Below are 15009 nucleotides of genomic sequence, written 5' to 3'. Positions count from 1 at the left end.
TCCTGGGCTTTATGTTTTTTAATCCGGTGAAATTTTTCCTTAGGTTTAAAATAATGTATTAGTCTATCTTCTGTTGCTATAACAGAAATATCTGAAACTGGGTAATTTATAAAGAACAGAGGTTTATTTGGCTTACGATTCTGGGACAGCTGCATCTGGCATTCTGGCATGGGCCTCAAGCTGCTTCTGTTCATGGTGGAAAGTGGCAGGCAGCTGGCATGTACAGGCAGATCACATGGTGAGAGGAAGCAAGAGAGAGAAAGAGGAGGTGCCAGGGTCTTTTAAACAACTAGCTCTCGAGAGAACTAATAGAGCAAGAACTCACTCATTAATTCCCCCACCTAAGGAGAGCACTAATCCATTCATGAGGGATCAGCCCCCATGACTCAATCAGTTTCTAACACTGCCACATTGGGGATCAGATTTCCACGTGAGTTTTGGAGGGGACAACACATCCAAACTTCATCAAATAAGGAAGGCTTTTTATTTTTTAATTTTTTAAAGTAAGGAATAATTTTAGAGAGTAGAGTGGTTCAGCTCTGAAGAGATGTCTTATAGCAACTATTATCCACAGTGTAGTCAGTCAGGAGGGGACGGACAGTCAGAAAAAAGCCAGGAGGCCATTGGAAAGGAGGTGATTGGAGGAATGACTTGTATGGCCTTCCAGGATCAACTTCAGTCACAGAGAGTGTCATCGACTAAAAGAAGTAATGGATGAAAGCAGTAGTTGCTAGCTCATCTCCTAATGTTTGCCTAAGCCTCCATTCCTTGCCAAGGCACAGATGAACCATATCCTTATGTGGCAGAGGTGCAGTGAAGGCAGTTGGAGGAAGACCATTCCCTTCCGCCACTGCCAAGGTACAATAGAAATTGGGCTAATTACATAGTACCTGCGTTTCATTTGCCCTTAAGCTTGTGCCAACCCTCCAGCTATGTGGGCTTGTCAGGTGATGGCTGGAAGTTTTACATTTCTGGTTCTCCTTCCTTAAAAGTTAAACAATACCATAGATAGATAGGTAGATAGAATGAATCCAGAATATGGCACATTCCACAGGAAAGCTAATCAGGACCATTCAGAAAGTCCATATTATTTGAATGAATGAATGAATGAATGAGCAAGCAAACAGTTTGAGGGACAATACTGTTCTGGATTAAAAGAGAACTAGGGAGACATAAGAGCCAAATGTAATACATGAAATTTGATTGGACATGCCTTTGAGAACAGTGGGGATAATTTGAATACCAACTAATATTAGATGACATTCGGGCATTATTCTTAATTTCTTAGGTGTGATAATTTGGTCATGTAAGATTATTTGATGTATATGCATTCCAGGGTAAAGTATTTTGATGTTTGCAACTTATTTCCAGATGGTTTGGGGGGAAAGTATAAATATGGAGGGAAGAGAGTTAAAGGAATGTGGCAAAACATTAACAATTGTTGAATCTGGATGGAGTGTACACAGACTTTTTTTATATTATTCTTTCAACTTTTCCATACTTTCAAAATTTTTCAAAATTAAAAATTGGGTAAAGACTGAATGCTTTTCTCCTAAGGCTGGGAGCAAGGCAAGGATTTCTTCTTAGCACTCCTATTCAGAAGGCCTAGACAGCACAACAGGGAAGAAAAAGAAATAAAAGACGTACAGATAGAGAAAAAAGTTGGAGGGAAAACTTCATCCCTTAGAACTGTTGGACTCTGGTGCCATGACTTCTGTTTAAGATTATTTTATTTGATGGAGAGCTGATCTCCCCACAGCCCATTAGCTTCTCCTGCTTGATCCTTGGATGAATTCACAATCACTTGTTTCTGGTGTTAAGGTACACCACCAAAATCAGCTTCCAGATTCCTATGTACCAGGAACTGGAGGGGCAGATGGGCTGTGAAGAAGTGAGCAATCTAATCCCAGTCAAGGCAAATATGCCTTTGGGATATGTGGGTACTCATCTTCGAAAGGGGCACAAGTTGGGCCGGCCCGGTGGCACACTGCGCTAGTGCGCTGCTTGGGAAGCGCGGCAGCGCTCCCGTCGGGGGTTCGGATCCCACATGCAGACCGGTTCCCGCTCACTGGCTGAGCGAGGCGCGGGGGCAACACCGAGGGTTGCGATCCCGTTGCCGGTCCCGGTCCGGTACGGGGGCAACACTGAGGGTTGTGAACCATTGCCGGACATGGAAAAAGACAAAAAAAAAAAAAAGAAAGGGGCACAAGTTATCATAACTCATTACTTCTGTGTGTTCTGCTGCTTTTTAAGATATCTTCCAACCAAAAGATCTCCACAGAAGCAGCTTCTGTCTTGCTGTCATTGAAGTTTAAAATCAGACAGTTAGATAACAATGATCACCTAGAAGATTTGATGCCTAATGTTTTTTTGAGCTGAAAAGGACAGAGACCCCCAAAATTCAGGTGCACTCCTGAGATAGTTGGCCCCACCAATTAGCCACCCCAGATCTCCCAATCTTGTGTTCCCAGCAGGGAGGAAGAGTACGAGGTCTGTTTTCAGTCTTGAGGTTGTGATGGAGAATGAGACCACCTTCAGAAATCTCTAATAACAAAGAAGAGAGCTAAAGAAAATAATTTAGGAATGGAAGAGGAAGGAGAAGAGGGGGATTAATGCTTAGGAGTTGTACTGCCTGACGGTTTATGAACAATTGGCTTTTTAAATAGTTATGATCTAGGACATGGCATCCTAGGGGTATTTCAAGCTAGATTCTTCTCCGTATCAAATGAAGATGATGGCATTTTCCACAAAATTTTAATGATTAGCCTCTTGAACCTCACTTCTGTCCAATAATGGCATTTTTTTTTCCTTTTTGTCTTTTTTCATGACCAGTAACGGGATCGCAACCCTCAGTGTTGCACCCGTACCGCGACCGGCAACGGAATCGCAACCCTCGGTGTCGCGCCCGCACCGCGCTCAACCAGTGAGCGGACAGGACTCTATATGGGATCCGAACCCTCGGCGGGAGCGCCACCGTGCTCCCAAGCGCCTCACTCAACCAAGTGCGCCACCGGGCCGGCCCCAATAATGGCTTTTTAACAGACGAGTTATTACAAAATTATTCTAGGGCCATTGGAAGATAGAAAGAAAGGGAAAATCCCAGTCAAACAAAATGGGGGAAAAAACTTTTAACGGGTAATGAGGGAGTTTTCTTTCCTGAAGTCTTTTATGGCACACAGAATAAAATTCCAGTAAAGGATGAATCTAATCCCTGCATACATTCTGAAAGCAAAGCATGAGGAGAAACACAGAGAGAAAGTACCTGTAAGACAGGTTTTTTCAAGTCTCTTTTGTTGGTTTTTCCAGTGAGAGTGTGGTTTTTTTCGTGGACACCGGTTTTAGCAGCTTAAGCTCCTTTTAAATGGTCGAAGGAGAGACAGCAGTGATGTGTGAGGGTTCATTAATTATTGCTCTCACTGATGTTTGCACAGGCTGTTGGGATCATAAATGTCATTCTGTCAAGAGACTGTGATAGGTTCTGAAAAAACTGATTGAGTACCTCAAAAGATGTCATAAAGCTTGAGATTAAACAGATTCATCTTTCTTTCACAGAAGTAAGGGAAGGTGTGGGTGAAGGGAATAGAAGAAGGCTTTCTTCTCTTTGTTGCCACTTTGCTTCTCCCACTCTCCTATTCTGTATTGTGAATGTTGGCTTGTACAGAGGGCTAAGAGTCCGCCTGAGACATCAGAAAGCCACAGCCATAGTTAGCAGCCTGGGGTGTGTGCAGCCTGCCAGCTGCACAGTGACAGGAGATTAAGAGAGATTGGGATTCAACTCTGACAGGCCTGACACAATTTATTTGGAAATTTGGGGGAGAGAACATGAGTAATAAAGACAAGAACAGTGACAGTAAGGAACAAATGTGAATTTCTGTCAGAGACAAAACAGAATTTTAAAAGTAGTAGCTCTGTTTGTTGTCTCCAGTCAAGCTTTCCAGTTAAACTGTGTTCCTAAATTGAAGGTCTTACCATTACTTTCTGCAATTAGCTAGGAAAGTACAATTAGAAGAGCTTCTCTCTTCAGAAGATTATATGAGTATGTTTTTAAAATCACTCTACTTATTTTTCTGTCACAAATTAAGCAGTGGTTACCTTCAAACAAAGAAAGCTGATAGGTAAAATGCTTTTTCTTAAGATTTTCCCTCCTCATTTAATCACATTATGATTCTTGGTCAACCTTTCCTCTGACTAGAAGATCTGATGTGATATCTTTCTCATTCTAATATTAAACATTGGCTGAGAAAGAGAGGGTCTGGTGAGTACCAAGAGCTGTGAACCTGGCATGGGAGTGTGGCAGTTCTGTCTGGGTATATCCAGATTAGATTATGTTCTCAAGAAAAAGCATACTGGAAAAAAATCTGCTTTGTTGTCCCTTTACGAAGGACCTTAATTAGAAATCACTCTTAACTCCTGGAGTGGGAACAGTTTCTGGCTTGCCACTGCAGCTCCTCCTGCTGCTAATAAGCATGCTCCTTGCAAGGACTTGCTGCTTCTGACAGTTAAAGCTACATGTAAGAGTTATTTCTGTTCACCTTTCTCTCCACATTTAACCCTTACTGCCCAAGTTCAGAATATGCAAGTAGACTATTAGGTGTTTTCTTTCATTGTTCAGGAAATTGAAAATGCTTCAAGGTGACAGGACTGATATTTGTGAGCAAAAAGTAAATAATTTATTCAAATGTGGACAATAGATGATTCCCTTAATGCTAATCCTGTTTGGCTCTTTCTGATAGTCTTTTTCTAATAAAGACTAAAATGTATAATGTATAATTGAATAATGTACAATAGATGATTCCCTTAATGCTAATCCTGTTTGGCTCTTTCTGATAGTCTTTTTCTAATAAAGACTAAAATGTATAATGTATAATTGAATAATGTATAAAATGTATAATTGAATGGTTGAATTATTTTGTTGATTATTATATAATTAGAATCCCTGCCCTGGACATCTGTTTCTCTTATGGAGGCAACTCACCCCGTGGCACAAGGTTTCATTAAGTAATTAGCAGAGGAGTTGTAAATTTCTTATGCAGACATGATGATGATTCTATAGACTACTATTTATTTCATTAGCTTCTAATTAAAACACTAAGTTGACTTGTGAGAAAATGCCAAGGAATTGTTTGCTTTACCAAGAAATTATATATGAAAGGTATATATGACCTTCCTGGCTGGCAGCATGTGGAGGTTGGTGAACAGTTTCGGGAGCTTATTTTCCCTCTCTTTTTGTGGTAAGAAGCACTAGAGGGCACAAGTACTCCTTTCCATCTAATAGACCATCAACTGAGGGGGAAGGGTAAGTGGCCGTATGCCAGAGCTTAAAAGTTATAGATCTCTTAATGTCTGGGAACAGTTCCTTGATCCTAAAAAATAACACATTCTGTTAGACATTTTGTCTGTCTTAGCTTATAATCATCTAGGACTGCTTCTCACACTTTCTCAGACTTTCTATACATGGATGCCTTTGGTTATAGATTTGAACAGATGCCAGGATGTTGACTCTCAGAGGACTGACTAGGTCTCAATGGTGTTCTTTAGGACAGCCAGTGCAGTGCAGCCAGAAGCTGTTGGCAGCATCAGCAACCTCCCTTAGAACCCATTATTTCAGGAATATCCCATACCTACTGCCTTCCAGAACAAATAACTCAGTAGTCTTAATATTAATGTGGAATGGATAATAGAAAATCTCAGCCCAGAACCATGTGGACTTATTCTTTAGTGGTGTTATTGAATGCTCATTGGTCAGATAAGGTGGGGAATTAAAGGAAAGAGGTCAGGACTGGACAGGCCTCCTAGCTCTTGGGAGGTCCCATCAAAGTGGGTTGTTTGGTGATAACTGATGATGATAATGATTTTGTTATGAATTCTGTTTTCCCAATCATAGGAATCATACATTAAAAATTATCTTCTACACATGTAACTCCTGTGCTTATTTGAGAATAGTTAGTTATGGATAGCATTGCCACACTGAAATTTTTTTTTAGCTTTATTGCCATGATGAAATTATATTGTATTCTCTTTGCAGCAAAGATTTACTTTAGAAATGGATGTAGGTGGTCTGCAGTAGACCATACATTTGACGGTTTGGGACAGACTCATGTGGAAAGAGCTTTGAATGTTAACTATATATTTCCAAACACATTCAGTTCTATCAGAGGTGTGAATGAAAGAGGCTCAGAGTCTGAGTGGTCTTCTGTCTCCTAGTTTTGTTTGGGTAGCCCAACCTCTTTCCTCCCCCCTTCCCCCACCCCCCAAGTTTGGGGGATAATAATTTCTTATAAGGATGCTTCAGATTTAGGATCTTGTCTCAGAACAAACATCATATTTTGTTGCATCTTTTACTCTAGAATTTTCTTCTTGTTAGTCACCACCCACGCCCCGCAAACAAAAGTATGTCCAAATAGGATTATTAATACAAACAGTGTCATTGCTGGTTTGTGAAGAAGGACCCCCTGGAGAGTAATGTGGCTCATACCAGGTAAATTCCTTTTGGCTGACTGCTTTGTAATGATTTATGTTTAGATTGTTGGTTGTTGCTCTTGTAAAGGAAGGGGGAGGGGGCCTTGGCATGTCTGTGGCTGCCTTAGTCACTACACTGACTGGGTTTGGACAGCTTTGCTCAGCACAGCTGGGAAATAGGATGAACTTGCTTTCAATTGTTTTCATTAAAGGCCTTATTTAGTTGGTTTGTATTGGGGGAAAATGTCACTTAGAATTGGAAGAATTAAATGAGATGAAAAATGAAGTTTACAATTGCTAAGAATAGTTCAGGGCCTCTGTATGCTAGCGCACAGTGTGATGGGACTGGGGGGCTATGAGCATACTGTACTGTTGTCACTGTCAGGTCCAGTGGACGATCTTTGGTGAAGTGCAGCATCTCCCTCACACAAAGGTAGGCTGGGGAAAGGCATACAGATACCTTCAATAAAATACATCCCACAGGCTGGAGCTTATCACTAGAGCCACTTTAAATAGGAAATCAGGATTGCCTAGGAGAAGATTCATTCATTCAGGAAGTATTTATTGAGTTATAGGCAGGGAGGACACATCAGTGAACAAAGCACATGAAATTTCCTGCCCTCCTGGAGTTTACATTGTCTTAGGGGGGGATAATGTAAAAAGATCAGTGCTGTGGAAGAACATAAGGCCTAAAGGGAGGAGGGGAGGTGCTAGGGAAGGGGGTAGGGTGGTATAGACAGGATTATCAGGGAAGAAGGCTTTAATGAAAATGCGACTTTGCAGCAAAGACTTAAAAGAGATGAGATCCCTAGATCTGGGTTAAGAGTGTTCCAGACAGAGGGAACTGAAGGAGCACAGGCCCAGAGATAGGAGACCCATAAGGAGGCTAGTGTAGATGGAGCAAAGGGAGAGCACAGTAGGAGGTGAGTGGAGAGAAATCATGCAGGACCTTCAGAATAAGTATTTGGACTTTTACTCTGAGAAGGGGGAACTACTAGAGGTTTTTGAGCAGGGAACTGATGTGATTCTAACTTGATTTTTAACAGCATCACCTGGCTGCTGTATGGAGAACAGACTGTAGGGACAAGGGGTTGAGCAAGGGATACCAGTTAAGAAGCTCTTGTATTACGCTGGATGAAATGATGTTGGCTTAGACCAGGGTGGGGGTGGTGGAGACGTGAGAAGTGATGAGATCTGGATTATTTTGAAGAAGACAATTTGGGAGACTTCCTTCCAGAGGTGATTTAGCACAGACCACTTTGGAACCTAGGCAAGAGGTGCATCCTCAGTATTGGAGTGGTGGCTGTTGCAGGAGTGCAAAGCCCCCAAGTGCTACCTGTTTTTTTAAGGCAAGAATTATTTAAAGCCTGCCTGTGACATGAACTTTATTACATTTTAGTTACTTTTTTGAGAATACAAAACACAAGTTCTTACACATTACACCTCCTTTCACCTTCCATTTTGGCATCACCCCTAGGATTGTGGTACCAGGTGCTACCAGTACCACCACAGTAGAGGCCATGGGACAGCTTGCTTATGAACAAGAGGGGTACCCCTTCACTCTGAATAAAGTTGGACTAATTTTCAATCTAGAACCAGATTCTTGTGTGTTTAGGAGTAGTAACATGAATAATTTAACTAGAAATGATTATAGATTACCCATCAAACACTGGTTTGGGGCATGGAATTGTACTAAGCATAGTGATATAAAGATACATCAGATACGAGTCCCTTCTTTGAAGAATTACAGTCTACTTGAGGATAAGCAAATACCCAAGAAAAGGTAAATAACCAATACAAGTAGTAAATATCTAGGGCCCAGTGAAGGGGTACAGACAAAGAAAGGATCTCATTTCCAGCTGGAATTGTCTCCTCATGGAAACTTAGTTATTTTTAAAAACAGCAAGGTAGAACTGATTTTTGTGGGGCCACCACCACTCTCCTCTCCAGCTCAGGCCTAGCTTGTTAGAAGTCAACCATAAAGGTCCATGCTTGTCACAGTTTGTGCAGTATAAACCAGGCAAGTCAGAACCGGCTCTCTTGCTCACACGGGGTCCAGTTCCTTCCTGGAAAAAGGCAGTAGCCTGGTCAGAAGAATGCCTGGCAGTACATTAATAACCTGTGCTTGCCAGGCCAAGCACTAATCCTGATCCCCGAATGTGTTGTTTTGGTCAGATTCACAGTCTGAAAATGAAGCTTCGCCAGTGAAGCGACCACGACTACTGGAGAATACTGAACGGTCTGAGGAAACCAGCCGATCTAAACAGAAGAGTCGACGTCGGTGCTTCCAGTGCCAAACCAAACTGGAGCTGGTGCAGCAAGAATTGGGATCATGTCGCTGTGGTAAGCCTCTCCCCCAGTGGCATGATGGAGACTGTGTTCTTAACACTGTGCCACAGCTTTGGAAATTATTCCTGAAAGGCTGAAGTTCTTTATTTTTCTCCTGAGTGCCTCCCTGAAAGCAGTAGGTTGGGAGCTTGAGAAATCAGGAATACAGGAATACTGCTTCTAAACACCCTTCATTTCTTCTCACACATACAAAAAAGACAAAAACATTAACAACTCCTTTGACACAGACTTAGAGTTACGTTTTCACTGTTCCCTGCTTTCAGCTTCTCCCCACCACTTACTATTCTGGTTCCTTCTTGTTTGTGACTTTAGAAATTAACCAAGGCAGCAGAATTCTAAGGTATGTACCATATAATTCAGATATTAAATTAATTTTGAATGAGCTTTTAACTATTTATGATAAATGGAAGATTTCTCCCTCATATCCCTTTCAAATTAAGGTTTGATTAGAAAAATTAGGTGTTTTTGTTTTTAACCTTAATTCATCCAGCCAGTTAATACCTTAAAATAGCTTTCAAGTAAACTTTCTTTCTGTATTCTCCAGCTTAATACAACCTCTTGGAATTGCTGCACAGGAATGTATTTTTTAAAACTTTTTACCTACCCACAGTGGAACAAAACTTAAGCCAATTCTTTCTCTCTTCTTGACCACATACATCATGTCACAAAGCAGCAAAATTGTGTGGCTGCATTATTTTAGGCTGACTTAACAGTTTTCCTATACCTGTTTTTATTTCCTGATTTTAAAGCATAATAATATTAAATTGTTCTGGGGAACAGAGGTGTCATCAGGCAGACTTTGAGGCCTGGCTCTAGCCTCTGAGAATCCTCTATCTTTTATCCTGAGAAGTCAGCTTTGGAAGCCCCCTTTCACCTTTGAGATAGCCATAGATATCCTATAAGTGCTATTGCTGGCAGTTAGTCAAGGAAATTCTAGGATCTGATGGCTAACCAACTTGGCTCCTTACTGAAGGGTCTGTCTAATCTCTTGCGGTCTTCAAATTCTTGCTTTGCTCTTCATGTGAACTATTAGAGAGATTGATCAATTCAGTTTGTTACCAGCATTGTACAGACTATCTGGCCAGTTTTGCCTGTTGCTTTTATAACAGGCCTTTGGTCGTTCCTAAATGAGAATCATGGGATTTTCCTGTACCTTATATTCTTGTTTCCTTCTTGAAAGTAACCGAATCCTGGGTATTTCACAGGATTTGCCATAGCATATCAAGCAATTTGTCCATCAAGTGTGCTGTCTTGCTTCTGGTAGTGGCTAATGCTTCCTGTCCTTGTCAGGTAAGCAGTGAGAATTCACAGTGTAGGGCTAAGATCCAGAGATGTTGTAACCAAGTCTCCTAGTTTAGCCTTTAACTTTGATGCAAACCACCTAATTCTATAAAGTCTTATTAGCACCCAGCTGAAAAAATCCAGAAATATGACTTGAGGTGCTCATAAGTGAAACCAATTTGACTGTCTCTGGTCAGTATAGATTACTCTGTTGTGCTCTTTACTCTCTTGGGCAAGAGGCTGAGTTTTAAAGTGGCTGTTGCATTTGCCACAGATGTGCGTTCTTTTTAAATGATGTAACATGTAGTGCCTTGGCTTGTGCCTGATTCTGATCATCTATTTATAGAGAGATTTGACTTTTCTATTGGGGAAGAAAGTCCTGAGCTTTCTGCATTCTCTCCAGAAGTAGCCTTCCTAGAGGGAGCTGGTAGTTCAATTTGGCCCACTGACATCATTACACTTATGTGCCCAGAAAAATGACTGAGTCAACTGCCACACTTTAAAAGATGGACAGCAGTGGAAGCATGCATCTCTGGGGCTGTCTTTGACAAATAGCTCTTGTGTTCCTCCTGCCTGTCTGCTTGGATCTCTAGGAAAGGGCGAGTTGTACAGTTATTTCCTTGAGGATGCGTGGAGTGTTGGAGAGACATATAACTGCCCTGAAAGGTTTTGTGGGGGAGAAACACGGTAATTTACTACTGAAAGTGAAGACTCAGGAAGATAGTTTGAACTCAAACAGAATACTTCTTCACTGCAGAAAATCTTTTATATATATATATATACATATATATATATATTCGCTATCTTTTCTTCCATTCCCCTTCTATTCTGTACAGGTTATTAACTGCTGACAAGAAATTCACATCTCATAAATAATGCTTAAGAGCCATTGCTATATAAATTGAATGTGTTATGAATTGTGATGGGCCTTTTTGTAGCATTCGATGCCTAGAGCAGGAGGAACAGAGGATGTCATTTTCATTAATTTCTAATGAGGTGCCAATTAAAGGCAGGGAAGACGCTCCAAAGGGAAGAGTGGCCAAGCTCCCCTGAATCCTCCGCCCCAGGGCTGTCCTCCAAACACTGCCAGCAAAGCCCTCTCTAAAAATTCCATTAAATTACAATTTCATCAAGAGCACACACAGACACATTCAGCTTCCCTTTGATCTTCAAAAGAGCAATTTGTAAGACGAGTTGTGAGCCTTCTCACATAGGGAACAGCTAGAGGTGATAGGAATTGTTAATTGCCAAGACACTCCATGGGCTCTCAATAAGGAAGTGAATTTTTAAGAGGAATTCTCCTCCGCCTCACTATGACTAGATAGATAATCTTTAAATCAACAATACCAAAGTAACACCCTTTTCCTGTGAAATCTTTCAGGGTGCCAATTAGAAAAGGCATGTGGCAAGGCTGGGATGATATTCTGCATCCTGGAGTATCTTCAACAGTTTAACTTCTCAAGATAGAAAACAATTACATAAAAATAGATTTATTTATTTCATTTTCTACTCAGTAGGCAAATTGATTAGCTTATTCTCATTGCAGGAGTCTTATCTCCTGACATGCCATCTAAAGGATGCTCTTCTGAAATCCAGCCATCCTTACCAAATCTGGGCCATATCATAGCCACATGAATGCTGTCTTCTCTAAGCAGATCTTGCATGATACACACAGCATGGTTTTTTAATCACTGTACATTGCTTCCCAGAACACAGAATTAAATACCAGTTTAAGAGCTTGCATAAGTTTTTGCTTATTTTCACTTGATGATTACTTAATAAACTGTAAGCGGATATACTCCCTTTGGGGACAGTAGTGCTTTTGCTAAAGTCCTGAGTAATCTGACTTCGTTATTGTTTTCTTTTTTCTTTTCACCACAAAAAAAAGTCTTAATACATTTAAAAAGACTAAGATCATAGAAAATATGTTCTTTGGCCACAATAACAGAAGGAAAATTAACAAATGTGTGGAAATTAAACAGCACTCTCCTAAATAAACAATGGGTAAAAAGAAAAATCATAGGGAAATCAATCAGAGTGTACTTTTAGATAAAAATCAAAGCACACCATATCAACATTTATAGGTTCTAGGGCAGCCATTAGAGGAAAATTTATACTTGTAAACACCTATATTAGAAATAAGAAAAACCTCAAATCAGTAATGTAAACTTCTGCCTTAAGAAAATAAAAAAAGAAGAAACTTAACCAAAAGAAATATAAGTAGGAAATAACAAAGATTACAACAGGGCCAGCCCGGTGGCGCACTGCTACAGTGCGCCGCTTGGGAAGCGCGGCGGCGCTCCCGCCGAGGGTTCGGATCCCACATACAGACCGGTTCCCGCTCACTGGCTGAGCGAGGTGCAGGGAGCAACACGGAGGGTTGCGATCCCGTTGCCGGTCCTGGGCCGGTACGGGTGCGACACTGAGGGTTGCAATCCGTTGCCGGTCATGAAAAAAGACAAAAAGGAAAAAAAAAAAAACACAAAGATTACAACAGAAATATATGAAATAGGAAATTTAAAAACAATAGAGAAAATCAACAAAACCAAAAATTGATTCTTTAAAAAGATCAACAAAATTTGCAAACCTCTGTCTAGACTGACCAAAAAAAAAAGGTAGAAGACCAAAAATATTAGAGTTAAAGCAGGGGCATTATTAGTTGTCATTGTGGTTTTCGTGGTGGTAAGATTTAGTTTCTTGTTTGTATTTTTGTTCTACCAGTGGGTATTGTTCTTTCTGGTGTATTCGTGGTAGTGATTATTGTTTTTTGGATTCCAGATGCAGGACTTCCATGAGGATTTCTTGTAGGGCTGGTCGCATGGTGGTAAACTCCTACAGTTTTTGTTTATCTGGAAAGTACACTATTTTTCCTTCATTTCTGAAATATAGTATTCTTGGTTGGGTATACTGTTCTTGCGGGTTATAAATAATATTCTTGGCTGGCAGTTTTTTTCTTTTAATATTTTAAATATATCATCCTATTTTATTCTGGCCTGTAGAGTTTCTGTTGAAAAGTCTGCTGTTAGTCTGATAGGGGCTCCCTTATAGGTGGCTTGATAACTTTTCTCTTGCTTCTTTCAAGATTCTCTGTTTGTCTTTGTTTGAGCTTTGCCAGTTTGACTATAATGTGTCTTGGAGAGAATCTTTTTGGGTTGAATCTATTTGGGGACCTTTGAGTCTCCTGGATCTGAATGTCTGTGTCTCTTCCTATACCTGGGAAGTTTTCTGTTTTTGTTAAATAGGTTTTCCATGCCTTTTCCTTTCTCCTCCCCTTCTAGAATACCCACAATTCAAATGTTTGTGTACTTATGGTTGTATGCTTGCTTTCTTAGATTTTTTTCTTTTTTCCATCCACCTGGGTTATTTTGAAAAGACTATCTTCAAGATCAGAAAATCTGACTGGCCAGTAAGCTCAGTTGATTAGAGTGTGGTGTTATAACACCAAGGTTAAGGGTTCAGATCCTTTTAATGGCCAGACACCAAAAAAACAAAAACAAAAAAACCAGAAAATCTTTCCTTCTGCTTGTTTTAGCCTGCTGCTTAAGCTATTAGTTGTGTTTTTTTATTTCATTGAGTGAATCTTTCAGTTCCATGATTTCAGCTACATTCTTTTTTAAGGTATTAATCTCTTTGTAAATTTCCTCTTTCATATCCTGGATTTTTTTTCCTTGTTTCGTTATGTTGTTTAAGTCTTCTTGTATCTCAGTTTCCTTAAGATTGCTGCTCCTCAGAACTCTTTTTCAGTCATTTCAAAGGTTTCCTGCTTTATAGGGCCTGGTATTTGAGAATTACTGTATTCTTTTGGTGGTGTCATATTTTCTTGGGTTTTTGTATTTCTGATATCTCTATGTGGATGTCAGGTCATCTGGTAGAGCAGTTGCTTCTTATATTACTCTGGAATGGGCTTTAGGGGAGAGACATTCTCTTCTTTTTCCAGTCTCTGCTGGCAACTCTCCTTGTGTCAATGCAGTCAAATGTCTGGTGGGCCACCTACACAGTGGCTGTGGCTACTGCTGTGGCATTGAGCCACATTTGTGGCAGCCATGGCTGTGGTGGGCCACCCATGCCAAAGTGGTGTTTTTGGCCTGCTCTCTTGCCTGCTTCTGGGCAGAGGGGGCTGTCCTCAGCCCGTTGTTGTTTTCAAAATAAATTTTCTATTCACTTTAGAAACCCAGAGTGATGCTTTAGTTGGGGCCTCTGGAGTAGTTTATCATCTCCAAGTGCCTCAGTGGTCATTTCTGCTTTATCATTCACTGTCAAACCAAATTTATCAAGCATTTATTGAGATATGACTATGCAAAAAGCATTTTGTTAGGTTTTATGGGGAAAATAGGAGCTAGAAATATAGAATCTAGGAGCTTGTAGTCTAGGTCAGTGGTTTTAAACTTGGTTGGGCATCAGAATTGCCTAGAGGGTGTATTAAGGCACACGTTGCTGGTTCCCACCACCCAAGGTTCTGATTCAGTAGAACAAATTCTTAGGTGATGCTGATATTTACTGCTGTTTTGAGGACCGTAGTTTGAGAACCTCAGCTCTAGGCAGTTCTCAATCCTTGAAAGGTTTTTTTTTTTTTTTTTTTTAAGTAGAATATCTGGGCCCCACTCTAAACAATTAAGTCAGAAAAGGTCCCCAGGTATTATTTTCTACTTTTTATTTGGAAGTAATTTTTTTTTTCCTGGACCATTTCAGAGTAAGTTGCAAACTGCATTGCCTTTTAGCCCTGAATCTTGCCGAAAAATAAGGATATTATTTTATATAACCACAGCACAGTGGTTTACTTTAGTAAATTGATACTGATAAAATACTTTTTTCGAATCTGTCATCTATATTCCAGTTTTGTTTGTTGATCCAATAATATCCTTTATAAAAAAGCATTTTTCCCTTGTACAGGATCCAGTCCATGATTGGGTGTTGCATTTA

The 15009-nt window shown here is 40.3% G+C and overlaps 1 protein-coding gene across 2 annotated transcripts in view; it reads left to right on the top strand.

Moving 5' to 3' along the window:
* ZFAND3 (zinc finger, AN1-type domain 3) overlaps positions 1-15009 on the top strand; it is a 345499-nt gene that overhangs the window by 305179 nt on the left and 25311 nt on the right. For both annotated transcript variants that reach the window (XM_008574218.1, XM_008574219.1), the window contains one exon: positions 8635-8802. In XM_008574218.1, coding sequence (XP_008572440.1) covers positions 8635-8802 — 168 coding nt within the window. The remainder of the gene's footprint in view (positions 1-8634; positions 8803-15009) is intronic.

The sequence above is a fragment of the Galeopterus variegatus genome, unplaced genomic scaffold (genome assembly GCF_000696425.1).
Source record: "Galeopterus variegatus unplaced genomic scaffold, G_variegatus-3.0.2 Scaffold1015, whole genome shotgun sequence".
NCBI classification, from domain to species: Eukaryota; Metazoa; Chordata; class Mammalia; order Dermoptera; family Cynocephalidae; genus Galeopterus; species Galeopterus variegatus.
Note: the sequence above shows the minus strand (reverse complement) of the source record. Positions and strands in the feature narration are given on the sequence as shown.